Here is a 20,229-nt window from a genome sequence, read left to right on the forward strand (position 1 = left end):
CCTTGTAACTATGTCTGTGTAATGGCTATTAAATCATAGTCATTTACCTGCTTTGTACGATTAGTTCATCAATTTTGTTCCAAATTCTAAATATTTTTAGCTTGATCATTCTATGATTCTACAAGTGTGGGGAGTACAATAATTTTTTATGAAAGTCACAAAAATCTTTCATCTCAGTTTAGCTGGTTTAAAATTCCTACACTGGTGGTACCATTACTGCACAGAGTCATAATGTTCAACGCTTTGACTAGCATATCTCTCCATTTCACAATCAACTATTCATGAGAGAGTGGCCTGTAAGAATAACAGCTAATACATGTGTCAAATAATGTGAGATGGGGTCGCCTGTGGTCAGGAGTTCAAGATGTAGAATTGTAATAAAACCAAAATGCTGGGAATCTGTAATAAATTTTAAAAATTGCTGGAGAAACTCAGGTGGTCTGGAAAATTGTGGAGAGAGAAACAAAGTTAATATTAGGAGTTTGACTCTTTTTATCATTCTGGATGAGGGGACCCTGAGTAGGACTGTCTCCCTCTGAACTTGCTGCATTCCATTCTCTCAGGTATACCCTGACTGTGCTATCAAACCTATTGATAAGGATGGTCCTATAGATGAATGGCATGTCAAACCCAACTTTACAGAGCCTGAGTGCCAACTCTCAGACATTTCCTCCTATCATGGTCCCACCATTGAATATCATGCTGTTATTTCCAGAACTGTCACTGACCTCACCTCTGCAGGAGATCTCCTTCTCACAACTCTTTCTCCAATACACTGATGATGTCATCAGTGCTACTTTGTGCTCTCCTCCGGAATTAAGAAAGATCATCAATTTTACTTCCGTTGTCCATGCTTCTCTCACCTTCACCTGGTCCATCTTGACTCTTCCCTTCCCTTCCTTGGCATCACAGATTCCTCAACTGAGGAATCTCCCATTGTAGTTGTAAAGACCTTCAACCATGTCCGAATCAGCTCCAGCACTTCTGCCCTCACCACTTACCCTCACTCCCACATCAATAATCAATTTCCCCTTATCCTCATTTTCCATTCAAGTAATCCCTGCAGTCACCGCCATTTCCATCACCTCCACCAAAATACTGGCAATAAAGACAATTTCCTCTCCTACCACTAAGCATTTTGTGGGGCCAGTTCCCTCCACCATATCCCAATCTGCTCCTTCATCATTCCTAAAGGTTCCTCACTCCCCATGGCTCATTCCCATGCAATTGCAGAAGTTGCAACACTTGCCCTTTCACCTCCTGCCTCTTCACTGCCTGCGGACCCAAACTCACTTCCCAGGTGAAACAGTGTTTTATATGTATGTCTTTCGATCTAGTGTGCTGCCTTCACTCTTCACAATATGGTCTCTTTTACTTTGTCAAGACCAAATGCAGACACTGCTTAGCAGAATATGTTGTGTTGTCTGTAAGAATGATGCCAACCTTCCAGTTGCTTGACAATTCAGTAAAACATCTTGCTCCCATGCTAACATTTCCATCTTTGGTCTGCTACAGTGTTCCAATGAAACCCAATGCAAGTTGGAAGGATAATACTTTATTTTCCACATCGGCACTTTACAGCCTCTGGTACTTAATAGGGTTAAACAACTTCAGTGAACAACCTCTGTCTTCCATTTTTCTTACATCCCTCACTCTTCCCAGCTGTGTCTTGTTGATTTTGCTGTCAAGAAAGCGGACCTATTTCCTCTTTTCCAAATCGTCAGTTACACCTAGTTTACACCTCTATTTCTCCTTTAACATTATGATGTTCCTTTTATCACAGAGGACTGTGTTACTTTGGTACTCGCCACCTCAGAAGTCAATGGAGGAAGGATCATTGAATATTTTAAAGGTGGAGGGAAGATGATTCTTGTTAAGCAATGGAATCAAATCAGATGGTAATGTGCAATTGAAGCATAACCAGGTCAACCATGATCTTATTGAACAGGAGATTGGACTTGAGGGGCCATTTGGTCTATTTCTACTCAGAGGTGGAATGTTAAAATATGGTAGAGCGGTGATGTACTAATTAAAAGACTGCTTCCAATTGCTCCCACTCTCCTTGTATTTCCCAAATGCGCTTTTGAAAATTATTATTGAACTTGATTTCACCACCCTTTTCCTTCATCATTTTAAGAACCTCAGTATATGTCCCCTCCCAATTCCATCCTTCTCCAATGAGAAAAAAAACTAGTTTCTCCATCCAAACTAAAAGCGCTCAAGACCAGTTAAGAATATCCCAGGTGTGGCCTGGGATATTCTTAACTGGTCTTGAAGGCTTATAGGTATTGCCTGGGATATCCAGATCCCCTTACTGTCAAGACTGTAACAAGATGGCTACCATCTCAAGACGAGAAATTACAAACGTAATTTCCAACGTAAAGCAAACACATGACTAAAATTATATTATTAACCACGTCACACAAAATACCAAGTTTGTGGAGACAGTTTATATGAGTTTCTTTTTGATTTTACTCCAAATATATTTTGATTGGCTAGGTACATACATTTTAGAACTGCCCATTTCTTCCTCCAATATTCCTGACATCACATGAGAAGTTTCCTCTCCTGTGAAGAAAAGAAATTATAAAAATTCAGGGATGATCTGAATTGTAAACTTCAAATTAGATGGCACAAATTAAATGCCTCCTGGAACCCGTCCTAAAAACATTCTGATATGACATTTCATGAATCACTGAAATTAAATGCTTCAAACAGAAATTGGCCAACAGGACCAAGTAAATTCCACAATATAAGACCTGGCAACTCAGCTTCTTGAATGTGTTATCTGTGGCCGAGGATAGCAAATCAATCCATGTAATTTACTGTCACAATGTTTTATGCTTTGGTTCCATATAAAACTGTGCTGGAGACTGAATTTATCGATTTACTTTCACTGATATAAACAAATCTTCTAAAGTGGTAAGTGAAGTTGATAAGACTACATAAAATCAGACATATAGGACTGAACCTTAGAAGGTGGTGAATATGTGGAATTCTTTACCACAGGGGACTGTCAAAGGAGGTTGTTAAGCATATTCAGGTTGTGATAGCCAGATTTCAAATCATTGAGGAAATCAAGGGCCACAGGGATAAGGTAGGAAAGTAGAGTTGAGGATTATCAGATCAGTGACGATTTCATTTGCACAGCAGACTCAATGGGCTAAATGGCCTATTTCTGCTCCTCTATATTGTGATCTTTTGGCTAAGACTGAATTGCATCACTTTTTTTGTAAGTCATTTGCCACCAGGCCTAAGTCTTCTCATGGGTCTCAGGATAGCAAATGTTGTCCCATTGTTCAAGAAGGGGAGTAGAGTCTACCCAGGTAATTATCGACCAGTGAGCCTTACTTTGGTTGTGGGTAAAGTGTTGGAAAGAATTATAAGAGATAGGATCTATAATTATCTAGAAAGGAATAATTTGCTTAGGGATAGTCAACATGGTTTTGTAAAGGGTAGGTTGTGTCTCACAAACCTTACTGAGTTCTTTGAGAAGAGGACTAAACAGGTGGATGAGCGTAAAGCGGTTGATATCGTGTGTATGGATTTCAGTAAAGCATTTGAGAAGGTTCCCCACAGTAGGCTAATGCAGAAAATATGGAGGCATGGGATTGAGGGTGATTTAGCGGTTTGGATTTGAAAATGGCTAGCTGAAAAAAGACAGAGGGTGGTGGTCGATTGGAAATGTTCATCAAGGAGTTCAGTTACTAGTGGTGTACCACAAGAATCTGTTTTGGGGCCACTGCTGTTTGTCATTTTTATAAATGACTTGAATGAGGGCATAAAAGAATGGGTTAGTAAATTGGAGGATGACACTAAAGTCAGTGGAGTTGTGGACAGTGCAGAAGGATGTTGCAGGTTAAAGAGGGACATATAAGCTGCAAAGCTGAGCTGAGAGGTGGAAAATGGAGTTTAATGTAGAAAAGTGTGAGGTGATTCGCTTTGGAAGAAGTAACAGCAATACAGAGTACTGGGCTAATGGTACAATTCTTGGTAGAGTAGAATGACAGAGAGATCTCGATGTCCATGTGCATAGATTCCTGATTGATAGATTTGTTAAGAAGGCGTACGATGTATTTGCATTTATTCGTAGAGGGTTGGGTTTCAGAGCCATAAGGTCATGCTGCAGCTGTACAAAACCCTGGTGCGGCCATACTTGGAGTATTGTGTACAGTTCTGGTCATTGCATTTTTGGAAGGATGTGGAACCTTTGGAAAGGGTTCAGCGGAGATTTACCAGGATGTTGCCTGGTATGGAAGGAAGGTTGTATGAGGAAAGGCTGAGGGACTTGAGACTGTTTTTGTTAAAGAGAAGGTTAAGAGGTGACTTAACAGAGACATACAAAATGATCAGAGGTTTAGATAGAGTGGACAGTGAGCGTCTTTTTCCTCAGATGGTGATGGCTAGTATGAGGGTACCTCGCTTTAAAGTGAGAGGTGATAAATATAGGACAGGTGTCAGAGGTAGGTTCTTTATTCAGAGAGTAGTAAGGGCATGGAATTGCCCTGCCTGCAACAGTAGTAGACTTGTCAACCTAAAGGGCATTTAAATAGTCATTGGATAAATACATGGATGATAATGGAATAGTCATCCTTCCTTTTGACTGTGGACTGCATTTACACAAATGCAAAAGCATACTGGGTTTTCCCAATTAACTTGGTTTCTCTGTGTACAATTATAATCTCTTTAATGATTGATTGTCACCCCTTCCCCATGATATCAAGATAGTTGGCCTATACGGCGGAATCTTTTGGGTCTGAGCGACGTAGACTACAGTGAAGTGTGTGGCAGAATCAGGCAATATGTGCAGCAAGACCCATCTCAGAATTGAGATCATCCTGTTCCATCCTTTAAGCTTTTTACAAACAGTTCAGCAAGGTTCTCACTAGGCAGCAGCAGATGCCAACTGATGGTGATTATTGCTTGTTAAACAGTTGCAAACAGCCCAACCTGCCTCACTAATGATCAGCTCCCATCATACCAGCTTCGCCAAACAAGCTGGGCATCTAAAATACTTGCTGATGAAACCAGAGCTATCACCAGACAGATTCAGCTGACCACATGCTCTAAGCCACCTCCATGTTAAAAACCAAGCATCTACATCTCAGGGTATGTTCTATGGACACCAGCCTCACACAACCCACATTCATGGGCATTCGCCTGACATGTGCCAGATGCAAGAATCCATGTGGTATATCTCCATTTCACTTACAGGATGCTTCAGCATTTCAATGCTGACAGTTGATCAACACCAGCAACAGTGTAACGCTGCAGCAACGTCACTGCGTACTCAGGGACACAAACCCAATTCATCAACTGAACTAGGAAGAATCTCTGGTCTAGCTTTTCACTTGTTGTCATCATATTCACACTCTAAGTCTACCTCGATACTCACAGCATCCTGTCTTGCGATGCCCTGACATTTTGCACTTTTCCTCTTCAGACAGGCACATTTTACCACTGTCATGCCTTGCAGTTTAGTGGAGGCACAGTATCAGGAAGCTTGTCATAGTTGTCAGCTATGGAATTCTTTTTTGTATAATCAAAAGTGAAGTCACTGTGTCTTGACTGTCCTCTGGGATGGTCAATGAACGCTTGAAAAAGCTTTTTTAACACCTGTCCCGGTATCTGCTTAATATGGCTCTGTGTCAAATGTTTTTTGATAATGCTCTTGTGAAGTGTATTAGACATTGAAAGTGTATTCAAATAGCAATATATTGTTGCTGTGTGGAGTACTTCCAAAAATATGTACAACTGAATATGGCCACCTCACAGAGCAATTGGGGATCCAGTTTAATATCTCATCCAAAGTATGGCAATTTTGACAATGCACAAATCCATCAGTGCTAACCCATATGGCTATGAGCATCCTATAATGCACATTGTCTGATTATTGCCCTTTTAATAATCACATTCTCTTATTCCTCCTACAAGGGTGCTCCTTTGATTATCTGATAATCTTTGGTACTGCATCTCCTTAAGCATTCCATAAGACAATAAACCATAAGAAGTAGGAGTAGAAGTAAGGCCATTTGGCCCATCAAGTCCACTCCGCCATTCAATCATGGCCAATGGGCATTTCAATGCTCCTTACCCGCATTCTCCCCATATCCCTTAATTCCTTGCAAGATTAAGAATTTATCAATCTCTGTCTTGAACACATTTAATGTCCTGGCCTCTACTGTAGTCCGTGACAGTGAATTCCACAGGCCAATCACTCTCTGGCTGAAGAAATGTCTCCTCATTTCCATTCTAAACTGACCCCCTTTAATCCTAAGGCTGTGCCCACAAGTCCTAGTATCCCCACCTGATGGAAATAATTTCCCAGCATCCACCCTTTCTAACTTACCCTTTGTAAGTTTCTATTAGATCTCCCCTCAACCTTCTGAACTTTAACGAATACAATCCCAGGATCCTCAGCCATTAATTGTATGTTAGGCCTACCATTCCAGGGATTATCCATGTGAATCTCCGCTGGACACACTTCAGTGCCAGTATGTCCTTCCTGAGGTATGGGGCTCAAAACTGGACACAGTATTCTAAATGGAGCCTAATCAGAGCACCTCACTACTTTTACATTCCAACCCTCTTGAAATGAATGATAACATTACATTTGCTTTCTTAACCACAGACTCAACCTGCAAGTCAACCTTTCAAGAATCCTGTACTAGTACTCCCAGATCCCTTTGTTCTTTGGCTTTATGAATTTTCTCACTGTTTATAAAATTGTCCATGCCTGTGTTCTTTTTACCAAAGTGCAAGACTTCGCATTTGCTTACAGTGAATTTCATCAACCATTTATTGGACCATTCTCCTAAAGTGCCTAAATCTTTCTGTAGCCTCCCTACCTCCTCAGAACTACGTGCCTGTCCACCTAACTTCATATCATCGGCGAACCTCGCCAGAATGCCCCCAGTCTCTTCATCCAGATCATTTATATATAAAGTGAACAGCTGCGGCTCTAACACTGAACCGTGCGGGACACCACTTGTCACCAGTTGCCATTCTGAAAAAGAACCTTTTATTCCAACTCTCTTCCTTCTGTCAGATAGCCAATCCTCAATCCATGCTAGTAGCTCACCTCAAACACCATGGGCCCTCACCTTATTCAGCAGCCTCCCGTGAGGTACCTTATCAAAGGCCTTTTGGAAATCCAGGTAGTTAACATCCACTGGGTTTCCCTGGTCTAACCTACTTGATACCTCTTCAAGGAATTCTAACAGGTTTGTCAGGCATGACCTCCCCTTACTAAATCCATGCTGACTTGTTCTAATTCGACCCTGCACTTCCAAGAATTTAGAAATCTCATTCTCAACGATGGATTCTAGAATTTTACCTACACCTGAGGTTAGGCTAATCGCCTATAATTTTCCATCTTTTGTCTTTATCCTTTCTTGAACAAGGGGGCAACAACAGCGATTTTCCAATCATCTGGAACTTTCCCTTACTCCAGTGATTTTTGAAAGACTGCAACCAACGCCTCCGCTATTTCTTCAGACACCTCCATTCCCTCAATATAGCCCCTCCAATGGTGCAGTGCAGTGACTCTCGTTACAACCGCTGTGTCCCTCAGTACTGCTCCTCTAACCGTGCAGACGTCCTCTAGTACTGACCCTTGGTCTACCATATTAATTTAATCTCAGCAATCTAGCTTAGGTACACTCCATTCCTTCTTTATAAAAAATTCATGTGAACACTGGCATCTACAAAATTTTACTTACTGTCTATTGATTGAACAGAAGAATGTTCTCTCATATCTGCTTTATCATCAGATGGCCTGGAAAACAAGCATCAAAGACACTAAAAAGCATAAAGCACAGCCAAATTATATAAAGGAGGTACTGGTAATCTAGTGGGGAATTCAGAAGAAACTTGTTCACCCAGAGCATGGTGAGAATGGAGAACTCTTCACCAGACAGAATAGTTGAGCCAAATAGCATGGATGTATTTAAGGTGATTCTGGATAAGCATATGAGGAAGAAGGGAAAAGAAGGATATTTTGATTATAAGACAAAGACTTGTCTGATGAAGAATCACTGAACTTGAAACATAACTCTGCTTTCTTCCCACAGATGCTGCCATTTCTCCAGCAATTTCTGGGTTTTTTTCCTCACATCTCCAGTATCCGCAATTATTTTGTTTTATTTTAGTCTCCAATTCGATGGAATTTTGGAGCAGGCTTATGGGGTTAAATACCTTCATCCTGTTTCTGAAGTTCACTGATCGTCAGTAGGCTGTTCAGTCAAGAAAAGCTCATGATGAAATTAATCACATCCTCACCAATATTTAAACAAATTTGGTTTGGAACAAAAACAAGAATAAATGCCCTACCAGAATTTTCTGCCCAGGATCACAGGAGGTGAGATGGTCTTTACTATCAGCCCCAAGAGAGGTCAGTTAGAGTGGCAGAGACCAGAGTTGGGTCTCAAAATCATCTCATTTTGTATGACATAGATCCACACACAGTAGAATGTGTATCATTCAATCCATTGGTAGAATTCCCACATAGGATTGAAGGAACTGCAGTGGTTCAATGAGAAAGACCACAAGCTTTCGGAGGACAATGAAGTCCAAGCATTAATTGTCAGCCAGTCAATCTCCTCAAAGTCCCCAACTCAAATATAAATAATACTTTTCTTCTTTATGATTTGATTGTTGTGGTGAGTTTATATAATTGTTGTAAGCAACAGCAGTGGGCTTCTGCGACCATTATCATCAAATATAAAATAATGAGGGGCACGGATAGGGTAAATAGACAAGATCTTTTCCCTGGGGTGGGAGTGTCCAGAACTAGAGGGATAGGTTGAGAGGGGTAAAATGTAAAACGGACCTAAGAGACAACTTTTTCATATACATATATCCCTGTATATGAAGGAGCCGCCAGCAGAAGTGGTGGGGGCTGATACAATTACAACATTTAAAAGGCATCTGGTTTAGAGGGATATAGGCCAAGTGCTATCAAATGGGACTAGATTAGGTTAGGATATCTGGTCTTCATGGACCGAAGTTCTGTTTCCGTGCTGTACATCTTTATGATTCTATGACTCTATGATCAATACATGTTTACAAGGGAAGAGACTTAAATAGGAAGACAGGGGCATAGGAACTCGGAGCAGGAGCAGGAATTCAATCCTTGAAGACCACTCTGCCACTTAGTCTTTTGTCCCATTTTTCATCAGAAACATATCCATTCTTTCCTTGAATCTGTTGATCGACTCTGCTTCCACTGCACTCTGGGAGAGTGAGTTCCACAGATTCTCAACCCTCTGAGAGAAATAGTTTCTCCTCATCTCAGTTCTGAACCTACCTCCTCTTACTCTACATCCATGATCTCTTGTTTGCAATTATCCCACAAGGGGAATATCTGTTCACACCACGTCATCAATTCCCTTTCACATTTTATATACCTCAACCAAATGTGCACCCCATTGCCGCCATTTTCCCCGACCACACTCGCCCAACCTCCACCATTCTTTTTAACTCCAGAAGTACAAGCCCAAGCTATTCAACCGTTCCTCTAACAACAGCCATTTCATCCCCGGAATCAACCTGGTGAACCTCCTCTGAACTGCCTCTAGTGCCACCACATCCATCCTCAATTAAGAACACCAAAACTGGACACCATATTCCAGGTGTGGTCTCACCAATGCCTTATATAATTGTAACAAACTTCTTATAATCCAGTATTTTTGCAATAAATGCTGGGATTCCATTTGCCTTTCTGATTATAAAGATCAACTACCACCATAAACTAACTGGATTTAATGGCTTGCTTCTATGCTTTTCTATGTAACTAGGCCTCAAAATTATCATTGATAAATAAGGTGGACTCATGTGTAATCCATCCACATGACATTCTGCCCGATTGGCTCATGAAATAGTTAATACATTAATTTTACACAGGTCAGCCACAACAACTTGCAGTTTTAACATAACTAAACCTGTCAAGGGGCTTCACAGGAGAAATTATCAGACAAAATTTGAGACCGAGCCTGATGAGTGGATAGCAGGCAAATGGTCAACCACGGAAAGGTAGTTTAAAGGAGCATGCTAATGGAGAAGAGTTTGAGAAGAGGTTTAGGGAGGGTATCCTAAAGTGCAGGAGTCCATCAGCAGACAGCTCAGTCACCATTGGTGGAGTGATCAAATCACTTGGAAGGCACAATTTGAGATGCACAAAGATTTGTGTTTGACTTCACAAAAATACTTGCATTTACTTATTTTTGCAGGTACCTGTGTTGGACTGGGGTGTACAAAGTTAAAAATCACACAACACCAGGTTATAGTCCAACAGATTTAATTGGAAGCACTAGCTTTCGGAGCACTGCTTCTGCATCAGGTGGATGTCACCTGATGAAGGAGCAGCACTCTGAAAGATAGTGCTTCCAATTAAACCTGTTAGACTATCACCTGGTGTTGTGTGATTTTTAACTTTGCATTTACTTAGCTCTTTTTTGCAATCTCATGCTATCTAAAAGCATTCCCAGCCAATGAGGATCTTCTGAATGCAGTTTCTGTTGTGAGTAGAGAGTTTACACAACAGATACACGAGTGAGAACTTTTATTACACAGCAGAGAAATCATGACCTGGCCAGAGCTCCAAAAGCTAGAACTTCCAAATAAACCTGTTGGACTATAACCTAATGTTGTGTGATTTTTAACTATGAGAATGGTGGAAACAGAGACAATCAATAATTTCAAAATGAAATTTTATGGCACTTGATGGAAATTCACCTTCAAGGTTGCAAGGTTATGGAGGTTTATAAAATCATGAGGGGCATGATAGGATAAAAAGACAAAGTCTTTTCCCTGGGATAGATGAGTCTGAATTAGAGGGCACAGGTTTAGCGTGAGAGGGGAAAGGTACAAAAGAGTCCTAAGAGGCAACTTTTTCGTGCAGAGGAATGAGCTGCCAGAGGAAGTGCTGAGGGCTAGTACAATTGCAACATTTAAAAGACATCTAGATGGTATATGAACAGGAAGGGTTTGGAGGGATATGGGCCGGGTGCTGGCAAGTGGGACTAGACTGGGTTAGGGTATCTGATTGGAATGGACAAGTTGGACCGAAGGGTCTGTTTCCGTGCTGTACATCTCTATGACTCTATGACTAGAACAAGGGAAGGGACTGTCTCAATTGCTTGATCGTAACTAGCATGGACTCAATTGTTTAAATAGCCTCCATAATGAAACTATGGCTCCAATATAGAAAAATACAGCAGAGAATTTGCATATAGAAAGTTTCAACAAACATCAAAGTGCTCGGGTTAAATGATCTACATTTTAAGTGATTTTGCTTAAGGGATAAATATTGGCCAGGTCATTGAAAAGAACTGCCTTACTCTTCTTCAAAATAGTGCTAACAGATCTTTTATGTTCATCTGAAAAATCAGTTCAGAGGTCTGAACTGCTTCATCCATAAAATAGAGGCTCCAATACTTTAGTGTCCCTTCAGTACTATACCAGAAGTGTTCGCTGGATAATGGATTTAAGCCTATAGAATTGGTTTTGAATCCACAATCTCACGAACCAATGATAAATGTGTTTACCTATCACACCACAGTGGTTTCTATTTTAAACTATTAGAATTTGCTTTTATTTTTCAGATTACCCTTCCTGACAGCAAGTTGCAATCCATCTTTTCATTGTGGAATGGAATCGTTCACGGTCAACAGCAACATCCCTTTTGTTTGGATCAAGCATGTTGTACAATGCATGTAGTCTGCCATACTTGTAGCTTTGTCCCGTCATTTCTTGCAAGTAACGAACAATCACTGATGTGGGAACTTTTCCTGTTGAACAAGATAAAAAGTCCAACCTTCAAGAACAGTGCTTCACAAAATATCCTACTGTAGCTCAAAGGCCATCAAAGGCCATATACACAAACTGCCTCATCCACTTGGGAGTACCATTCAAGAATTATAGGTATGAATGGCAAACTACAAGGGGCCGTACACGTGATTTCTCCAGAAACATACTCATAAGAACACAAGATCGTTTATCCCTCAAGCTTGTAATCCAATTAGATATCATAACTCTATTTACCTCATAGCTTGGTCCCATGTTGCCATGTACAAAAAGAGGTGCGTCCTGACAGAATCTTTGAACAGCCTGGCTCTAATTTTAGAATATGATGCTTAGTTATGGACTCCCCACTAGAGGAACTTATCAAGCTGACCAAATGCACTGATGAGTTTAAAAATATCATTTCCATGATAAGTCTCTGGAAGAATGGCTAAGACAATTCCACCCACACCTTCTTTGTCTCCTTATATAATTATCCAATTTCTTTTCGAAAGTGACACTTAAATCCTTCTCTGCCACACCAACAGGCTGTTGTATTATTGCACAGATCTCAGAAAGGTACTATAGCTTTAAGACAACTAGATGCCATCACAATATGTGATGGTCTAATATAAGAGATTTCCATTTTACTCTCTGTACAGAAAGCAAGCAGACAAGCAGTCAGTTAATTAGACTATAAATGAGCTCATCCACTTTCATGGATAGGAGGAAACTTTTACCCTTCAGTAGAAGGGTCAGTAATCAAGGGGGCATAGACTTAAGTTAAGGGGCAGGAGATTTACAGGGGATTTGAGGAAACATTTTTTCACTCCAGAAGATATTTGAAACTACTTGAAAGGGTGATAAATGCAGGAACCCTCGCAACAGTTCAGAAGAATTTAGGTGGACACTTGAAATGCCACAGTATACAAACTTAGAGGCCAAGTACTAGAAAATGGAATTTAGTATATAGTTGTTTAATTACTGGCACAAACACTGATGAGCTGAAGGTCCTCTTTCTGTGCTGTAACACTCTATGAATCTAAATTTCTTCACTGAGAAAGTGCAAATCTTTGGAATTCCCTATGCTGTGTTGATCAGTATAGTCAAGTCAGAGAAGAATAGGATTTTGGGCACCAAGGGAATCAAGGGATTTTGGAATATGCTGGAAAAGTGGATCTGACATAGAAGATTAGGCATGATCTTACTGAATGACAGAGCAGAGTCAAAGAGATATATGGTGAAAGTGAGGACTGCAGATGCTGGAGATCAGAGTCAAGATTAGAGTGGTGCTGGAAACGCACAGCAGATCAGGCAGCATCTGAGGAATAGGAAAATTGACATTTTGGGCAAAAGCCCTTTTCCAGGAACACTCTAATCTTGACTCTAAACAAGAGATATATAGCCTACTCTTGCTTCTATTAGTCAAATTCATATGGTCTTATATTCTAAGAATATTGGTTCTAATCTCAGATTATAGGTTTTGTTTTAAATGCCAAGAAGTCTTGATAAGTAACCAGAGGAAGCGACAGACAGGAAGATATAAAGAAGAGAGAAAAGTAAAACAGGAAGAATCAGTCATGGGGAGACAGGACATGAGGAACATTTTACACAAATACCTCAAAAAGAAGATTTTAGTATTTATAAATCACGTACCTGTGCCCTCTGTGTCACAAATTTTGAAGGTGAAGTTCAGCAAATCCTCTTCAGAGCAAATATTTGCTTCATTATCACTTTCTAATCTTTTTTCTGAAGGTAAGGTTTCAATGTCGCCTGTTGGAAGTTTATCACAAGTTAATAAATAAGCTAGAGAAATGCTTTGGTGAACATACTGCTTGCAAAAGGTTAAAGCAAGCTGCATCTCACACATGCCTTAATGCCCAGCAATAATGAGCAAAATCATACCACTGTGGGAGTAAGTTTTAAAAAGTGGGAAAGTGGGAGATGGGAAATTAGGGGACTGGAGATGCTGGGACTATATTACTGCATGAAAAGTAAAAAGGCAGATGAAGAAGAAAAAAAAACAAATGAACAAAAATAGAATTTGAATTCTAATCCCACTGTGGCTGGGAATTCTATTTAAGATCTGGGAATTAAAAACTTGCTTTCAGATAAGTGATCATTGAAGATTCTGGATTGCTGTAAAAGTGCAATTAAACATGTGGATTGATGAGGGCAGAGCGGTAGATGTGATCTTTATGGATTTCAGTAAGGTGTTCGACAAGGTTCACTATGGGAGACTGGTGAGCAAGGTTAGATCTCATGGAATACAGGGAGAACTCGTCATTTGGATACAGAACTGGGTCAAAGGTAGAAGACAGAGGGTGGTAGTGGAGGGTTGTTTTTCAGACTGGAGGCCTGTGACCAGTGGAGTGCCACAAGGATCGGTGCTGGGTCCACTACTTTTCATCATTTATATAAATTATTTGGATTGTGAGCATAAGAGATATGGTTAGTAAATTTGCTGATGTCACCAAAATTGGAGATGTAGTGGACAGCTACATTAGATTACAACAGGATCTTGATCAGATGGGCCAATAGGCTGAGAAGTGGCAGATGGAGTTTAATTCAGATAAATGTGAAGTGCTGCATTTTGGGAAAGCAAATCTTAGCAGGACTTATACACTTAATGATAAAGTCCTAGGGAGTGTTGCTGAACAAACAGACCTTGGAGTGCAGGTTCATAGCTCCTTGAAAGTGGAGTCGCAGTTAGATAGGATAGAGAAGAAGGCATTTGGTATGCTTTCCTTTATTGGTCAGAGTATTGAGTACAGGAATTGGGGGGTCATGTTGCGGCTGTACAGGACATTGGTTAGGCCACTTTTGGAATATTGTGTGCAATTCTGGTCTCCTTCCTATTGGAAAGATGTTGTGAAACTTGAAAGGGTTCAGAAAAGATTTACAAGGATGCTGCCAGGGTTGGAGGATTTGAGCTATAGGGAGAGGTTGAATAGGCTAGGGCTGTTTTCCTTGGAGCGTCAGAGACTGAGGGGTAACCTAATGGAGGTTTATAAAATCATGAGGGGCATGGATAGGATAAATAGACAAATCCCTGGGGTGGTGGAGTCCAGAACTAGAGGATATAGGTTTAGGGTGAGAGGGGAAAGATATAAAAGAGACCTAAGAGGCAACCTTTTCACTCAGAAGGTGGTACATGTATGGAATAAGTTACCAGAGGAAGTGGTGGAGGCTAGTACATTTGCAACATTTAAAAGGCATCTGGATGTGTATATGGAATAGGAAAGATTTAGAGGGATATGGGCAGGGTGCTGGCAGGTGGGACTAGGTTGGGTTGGGATATCTGGTCAGCATGGATGAGTTGGACTGAAGGGTATGTTTCTGTGCTGTACATCTTTACGATTCTATGACTCTATGGTGCATAACTGTCCTTTTAGGGAATGTAACCTGCTATTCTTGATCATTCTAGGTCTATATGTAAGTCTAATTCCACACAGCAGTGCAAGTAATGCCCCCGATCACTCTTAACACAACATCGTCATCTAGCTCACTCCCAGTTCCTAATGTCTCACTACTCCTCCAAACAGCTAATCACAAGTGCAAACCTAGGAGTGATGCTCATTCTTGTAGCAAATCCTTTGGCTCAATGACCAGAAATATTTACTTTGCTTAATGAGGAATTACAACTACAAACTCAAATCCTGCCAACCTAGTCAGTGAGTAGCATTACATTTAGATTAGATTTCCTACAGTGTGGAAACAGGCCCTTCAGCCCAACCAGTCCACACCGACCCTCTGAAGAGTAACCCCACCCAGACCCATTTCCCCTCTGACTAATGCACCTAACACTCTGGGCAATTTAGCATGACCAATTCACCTAACTTACACATCTTTTGGACTATGGGAGGAAACCAGAGCACCCAGAGGAAACCCACGCAGACAAGAGGAGAATGTGCAAACTCCACACAGTCACCCAAGGCTAGAATCAAACCTGGGACCCTGGTGCCGTGAGGCAGCAGTGCTAGCCACTGAGCCACCATACCACCCTTTTAATTAGTAGAATCAAAGTTCAAGTTTGAACAAATTTGGTTCTTGATTATTTGTTGTTCAAACTTACACTTTCTGCAGTGATACAATAATGGAGATTCTCAAACTGCTATATCATTTTGTTTTCTATTTTTAATTGATTGTTACTTTCAACAGGAAATTGGATAATGACTTGATAGAAAAAAATGGGAAAAGAGCAAGGGAGCGACCCTATAGATGTGTTTGGCTTCACAAGAGCCAGCTTAGACTTCATATATTGAATGGTCTACTGCACAACATTATTTCAACCAGTGAAAGCCAATTACTCTAGTGAAACATATAATTTGCATTTATATGGCTTATTTCAGAAAGTCTTGTGGCACTGCAGGCTGCCATTGCTAGTTTTGAGATGTAACAACCATGGTAAACACGAAATGCTATTCATATTATCATAATAACACTGTCACAACAAAGATTGGAATGTTTCAAAAGAGCCCACCACTACCTTCACAGGAATAGGCATTAACTGAATACCTTGCCAGCGATTCACAGAACCTGAGGAAAAACTAAAAACAAGCATTAAAATGGCATGTCTGGACTCTCTCCCGCACCGCACGCTGCCCTCGAAGTGGCTGCGGTGGGGACGAGACTGTCACACACCTCCTTCTGGAGTGTGCCTATGCAGAGGAAGTCTGGAGAGGAATGCAGTGGTGCTTGTCGAGGTTTGTCCTGAGCAGCGCCGTGACGCGGGACTCCGTGCTCTACGGCCTGTTCCCCGGGACTCACACTGAGACGAACATTAACTGCGCCTGGAGGATCATCAACTCGGTGAAGGACGCGCTCTCTGGGCGGTCCGAAACCTGTTGATCTTCCAGCTGAAGGAGTTGACCCCGACCGAGTGTTGTAGACTGGCACATTCCAAGGTCCAAGACTACGTGTTGAGGGACGCGCTGAAGCTTGGGGCAGCTGCCGCCAAGGCGCGGTGGGGAAAGACCACCATGTAAGATCGGCCTGCCTAAAGAAGAACAGGGGGCCCGTGCGGACGTTTTTTGGGCTCTGCTGATGCCTCAGCCAAATATATGTATAAGATTGAAAAATGCACAGACCTGTATATGACAATGATAAATTCGAATCTGTGTTTGTAAATGTGGACATATGTATGGCATGACCAAATGTACAGACCATCAAATCATTTTATGAATAAAGTATATTTCTGAAATTTAAAAAAAGACTCTTTTTAAAAAATGTTCAAAATACTCAGTAGAGAAACAGATTAACAGTTCGGGTGTAGGGAAGATTCACAAGTTTGAGACTAGAAATGGGTAGGTCGACATATCAGAAAAGGATTGCCAGGCTGGGTCTTTTCTCTCTTGAAAGAAGAAAGCTATAAAAGGTCTTTAAATTTTGAAAGGTTTTGACAGAGTGGATATAGACAGAATGTGTCCCCTTGTGGAAAATTGCATAACCAGTGGTCTTCAGTATAAGATAGACACCAAGAAATCCAAATGTAGATTCAGAGGCAACTCCTTCAACCAATGAGTGACAAGAATTGCAACATTTGTTCCCACAGGGCACAGTTGAAGTGAATGGTATAGAGGCAATAAAAAAAGTATATTAGAGATCAGGAAATAGACATTTACAATTATAAAGTTAAATAAGAAAAAGTAAGAGGTGGAAACACAGGCACAGTCTGATACGGCCAAAAGGCCTAAATTTTTGACATGCATCATCCTATTTTGCTTCTGGACCAGTTAATCTATTCTTGTTGGTGGTAGTTGGGGAAATATGTCTACAAAAACCTTCTTCTTCAAATAGTGGCATTGGAATGTTCCTGCCCTAACTTATGACTTTGTCATCACTAGATTTGATTATTTTAACACACATTCGTTGGTTTCCAAAACCTAATTCCATCCAAAGCTTTGCTGCCCATGTCTTACCTCACAGTAAGTCTATTTCCGTATCACTCCTGAACTCTCTGATCTCATTGGTGTAAGGCAGGAAAGTGGAATAGAAGGTTATCAGATCAGACAAGATATCATTGAATTACACCACATTTTTTTAATGAGTCATATGGTTTACTTCTGCTCTTATATCTTATAGTCTGACTGGTGGAGTGGTTTCCAGTGATGCAACCAATAAAGATCAGGTGCACAGAGGCCAGAGTTGGAGTACTACAGAGATCTTGGTAAGTTAAAGTGCTGGAAGAGGTTACAGAGATAGTGAGGGCAAGGCAATGGGTGCACTTGAACAACAAGAATGAGAATTTTAAAATTGAGGCATCGATAGACCTTGACTTGCATGCATCTAGTGATTTTAATGACTTAAAATTGTTACTGTCTCAGTTATCAAGTCACCAACTAGCTGAACTAGTTTATCCTGATTAACTTCTGTTCTTTATTAGATTGCCTCTTCATCTCCTTTTACCTAATTAAAGGAAAATAGGTTTTTTTCTCAGCACTGAGGCCTTGATCCACCTTAGTCATTCTATTCTGCACACTCTCCACATTTTTTCCAATATTCCAAACATTAACCAAAGGCTGAAGAGTACAAGGTTGATTGCTACAAGTTTAACATTGCCCTTTTTTTTGTATGATCCCAGTTATACAACCTAGGATCTCAAATACTTCATTTCCATTGTTTTATCAACTGGTCAAACCCTAATGGTAAGGAAGGCAAGATGAAGGGTGAGCGACCCCCCCAACCCTCCAAAAGAGTTCTTGATGTGCAGACATTGTTCACAAGTCCAGTAAGTAACAACAATAATTGTTAGCCACCTGGTTACTTACCTTGGAAAAGATGAGCCTTCAATAGGAAAAAAAATGTTGATCTTTCATAACGAAGGAGTGCACTATAAGCTGGCAAAGCCTCTCAATTTTAAAATTTAAATATAAAATCTTTTTTGAAGCATAGTTTCTTGACCCATGGAATAAAGTTGGGGCTTCCATGGGAACGTTTGGATGAGAATAGTGGATGCGGGCACAGTTACAACATTTACAAAAAAAATTTGCATAGATGCGTGAATAGGAAACGTTTGGAGGGATGCGAGCCAGGAACATGCAGGTAGACTATTTTAGTTTGAGATTATGTTCAGCATGGACTGGTTGGGCCGAAGGGTCTGTTTCCGTGCTGTATGACTCTATGCACAAAATAAAGAAACACACGAGGAGTCTGTGCAGCCTATCTCCACCTGATATTCAATATGAGCATAGGTGATCATCTATCTCAACTTCACTTTCTCATTTTATCTTATTATTTTCAATCAGCTAAGAGTGTTTGAATGACTCACAGCCTTTATCAATGAAATCCACTTCTTCTCCTTCATAGATTTCATGAACTGCATCCTCTCCAGGTTTATGCATATTCACTAATGAGACACATTCAGTTGAGTTGGTGTCATTGGTCACATCCACAGATGAGCAAACTGTTCCAGCTCCCAATCCAGAGTCTAAACATGTGACAGAATTGAAGACTTGGGTCCGTCTGTGTTCATTATCAAATGCTTGGCTCCTCTGGAGAGATGGCAGGTTGATACGGCAAGAGGAATCCTGCACACCATCAGACTTGATTTTAGAAGTCATTTTATTATCAGAAAACCTGCAGAAATGAATCGGAACAGCAGGATAGTTATGGAAATGGCATTTCCAAAATGTTGCAAGTTTTTTTTTAGCAGCAATGCAATGCCCAGAACTGCAACACTGTACAACAGGTCTACTTGGAAATGTATCAGTATCATCATTGCAACACCTACAAGCCCTCAGAAGACTACCATAGAATGTAAATTGGATGTAGTGGTCATGGAGGGGGTGCAGCTCTGATTCCCAGAGTAATGCTGGGAGTAAAAGATTTAAATTCTAAGAACAGGCTCAATAAACTAGATTTGTATTCCCTCAAGTTTGGTAAGTTAATACCTGATCTAAATTGAGGTGGTCAAGATTACACGATTTGATGGGTTAGATTGAGATTTGATTTATTATTGCCACATGTACTGAGATACAATGGAAAGTATTGTTCTCCATGCTAACCAGACAGATCATTACCTTACATCAGAGTAATAGAACAGAATGGAGAATATAGTTTTACAGCTACAGTGAAGGCACAGAGAAAGATCAAATCTAATATATGAGAGGTCCATTCATAAGTCTGATAACAGCTGGGAAGAAGCTGTTGTTAAATCTGTTGATGTTTTCAAACTTTTGTATTCTCTGTCTGATGGAAGAGGGTGGAATAGGTTATAGCCAGGGTGGGACAGGTCTTTGATTATGTTGACTGCTTTCCCGAGGCAACAAGAAGTGTAGATAGATTTAATGGAAGGAAGGCTGGCTTTCATAATGGACTGGGCTGCGTTCACAACTCTCTGTAATTTCTTGCGGTCTTGGGCAGAGCATTTGCCATACCGGTAGGAACAGCAGAATACCATTTGGCTCCTTGAACATGCTTTGCTATTCAGTCTTGACTCCCCAGAGT

At 40.7% G+C, this 20,229-nt stretch overlaps 1 protein-coding gene across 1 annotated transcript in view; it reads right to left on the reverse strand.

Moving 5' to 3' along the window:
- Nucleotides 1-19,343, reverse strand: part of LOC140493891 (inositol 1,4,5-triphosphate receptor associated 2) — a 54,090-nt gene extending 34,747 nt beyond the window's left edge. Inside the window, exons 1-5 of the mRNA XM_072592886.1 lie at nt 19,052-19,343; nt 13,438-13,554; nt 11,609-11,789; nt 7,722-7,777; nt 2,508-2,568 (exon numbers count right to left, since the gene is read on the reverse strand). Coding sequence (XP_072448987.1) covers nt 2,508-2,568; nt 7,722-7,777; nt 11,609-11,789; nt 13,438-13,554; nt 19,052-19,343 — 707 coding nt within the window. The remainder of the gene's footprint in view (nt 1-2,507; nt 2,569-7,721; nt 7,778-11,608; nt 11,790-13,437; nt 13,555-19,051) is intronic.
- Between the last annotated feature and the right edge of the window lie 886 nt (nt 19,344-20,229).

This window comes from Chiloscyllium punctatum, chromosome 22 (assembly GCF_047496795.1).
Source record: "Chiloscyllium punctatum isolate Juve2018m chromosome 22, sChiPun1.3, whole genome shotgun sequence".
In the NCBI taxonomy this organism is placed as follows: Eukaryota; Metazoa; Chordata; class Chondrichthyes; order Orectolobiformes; family Hemiscylliidae; genus Chiloscyllium; species Chiloscyllium punctatum.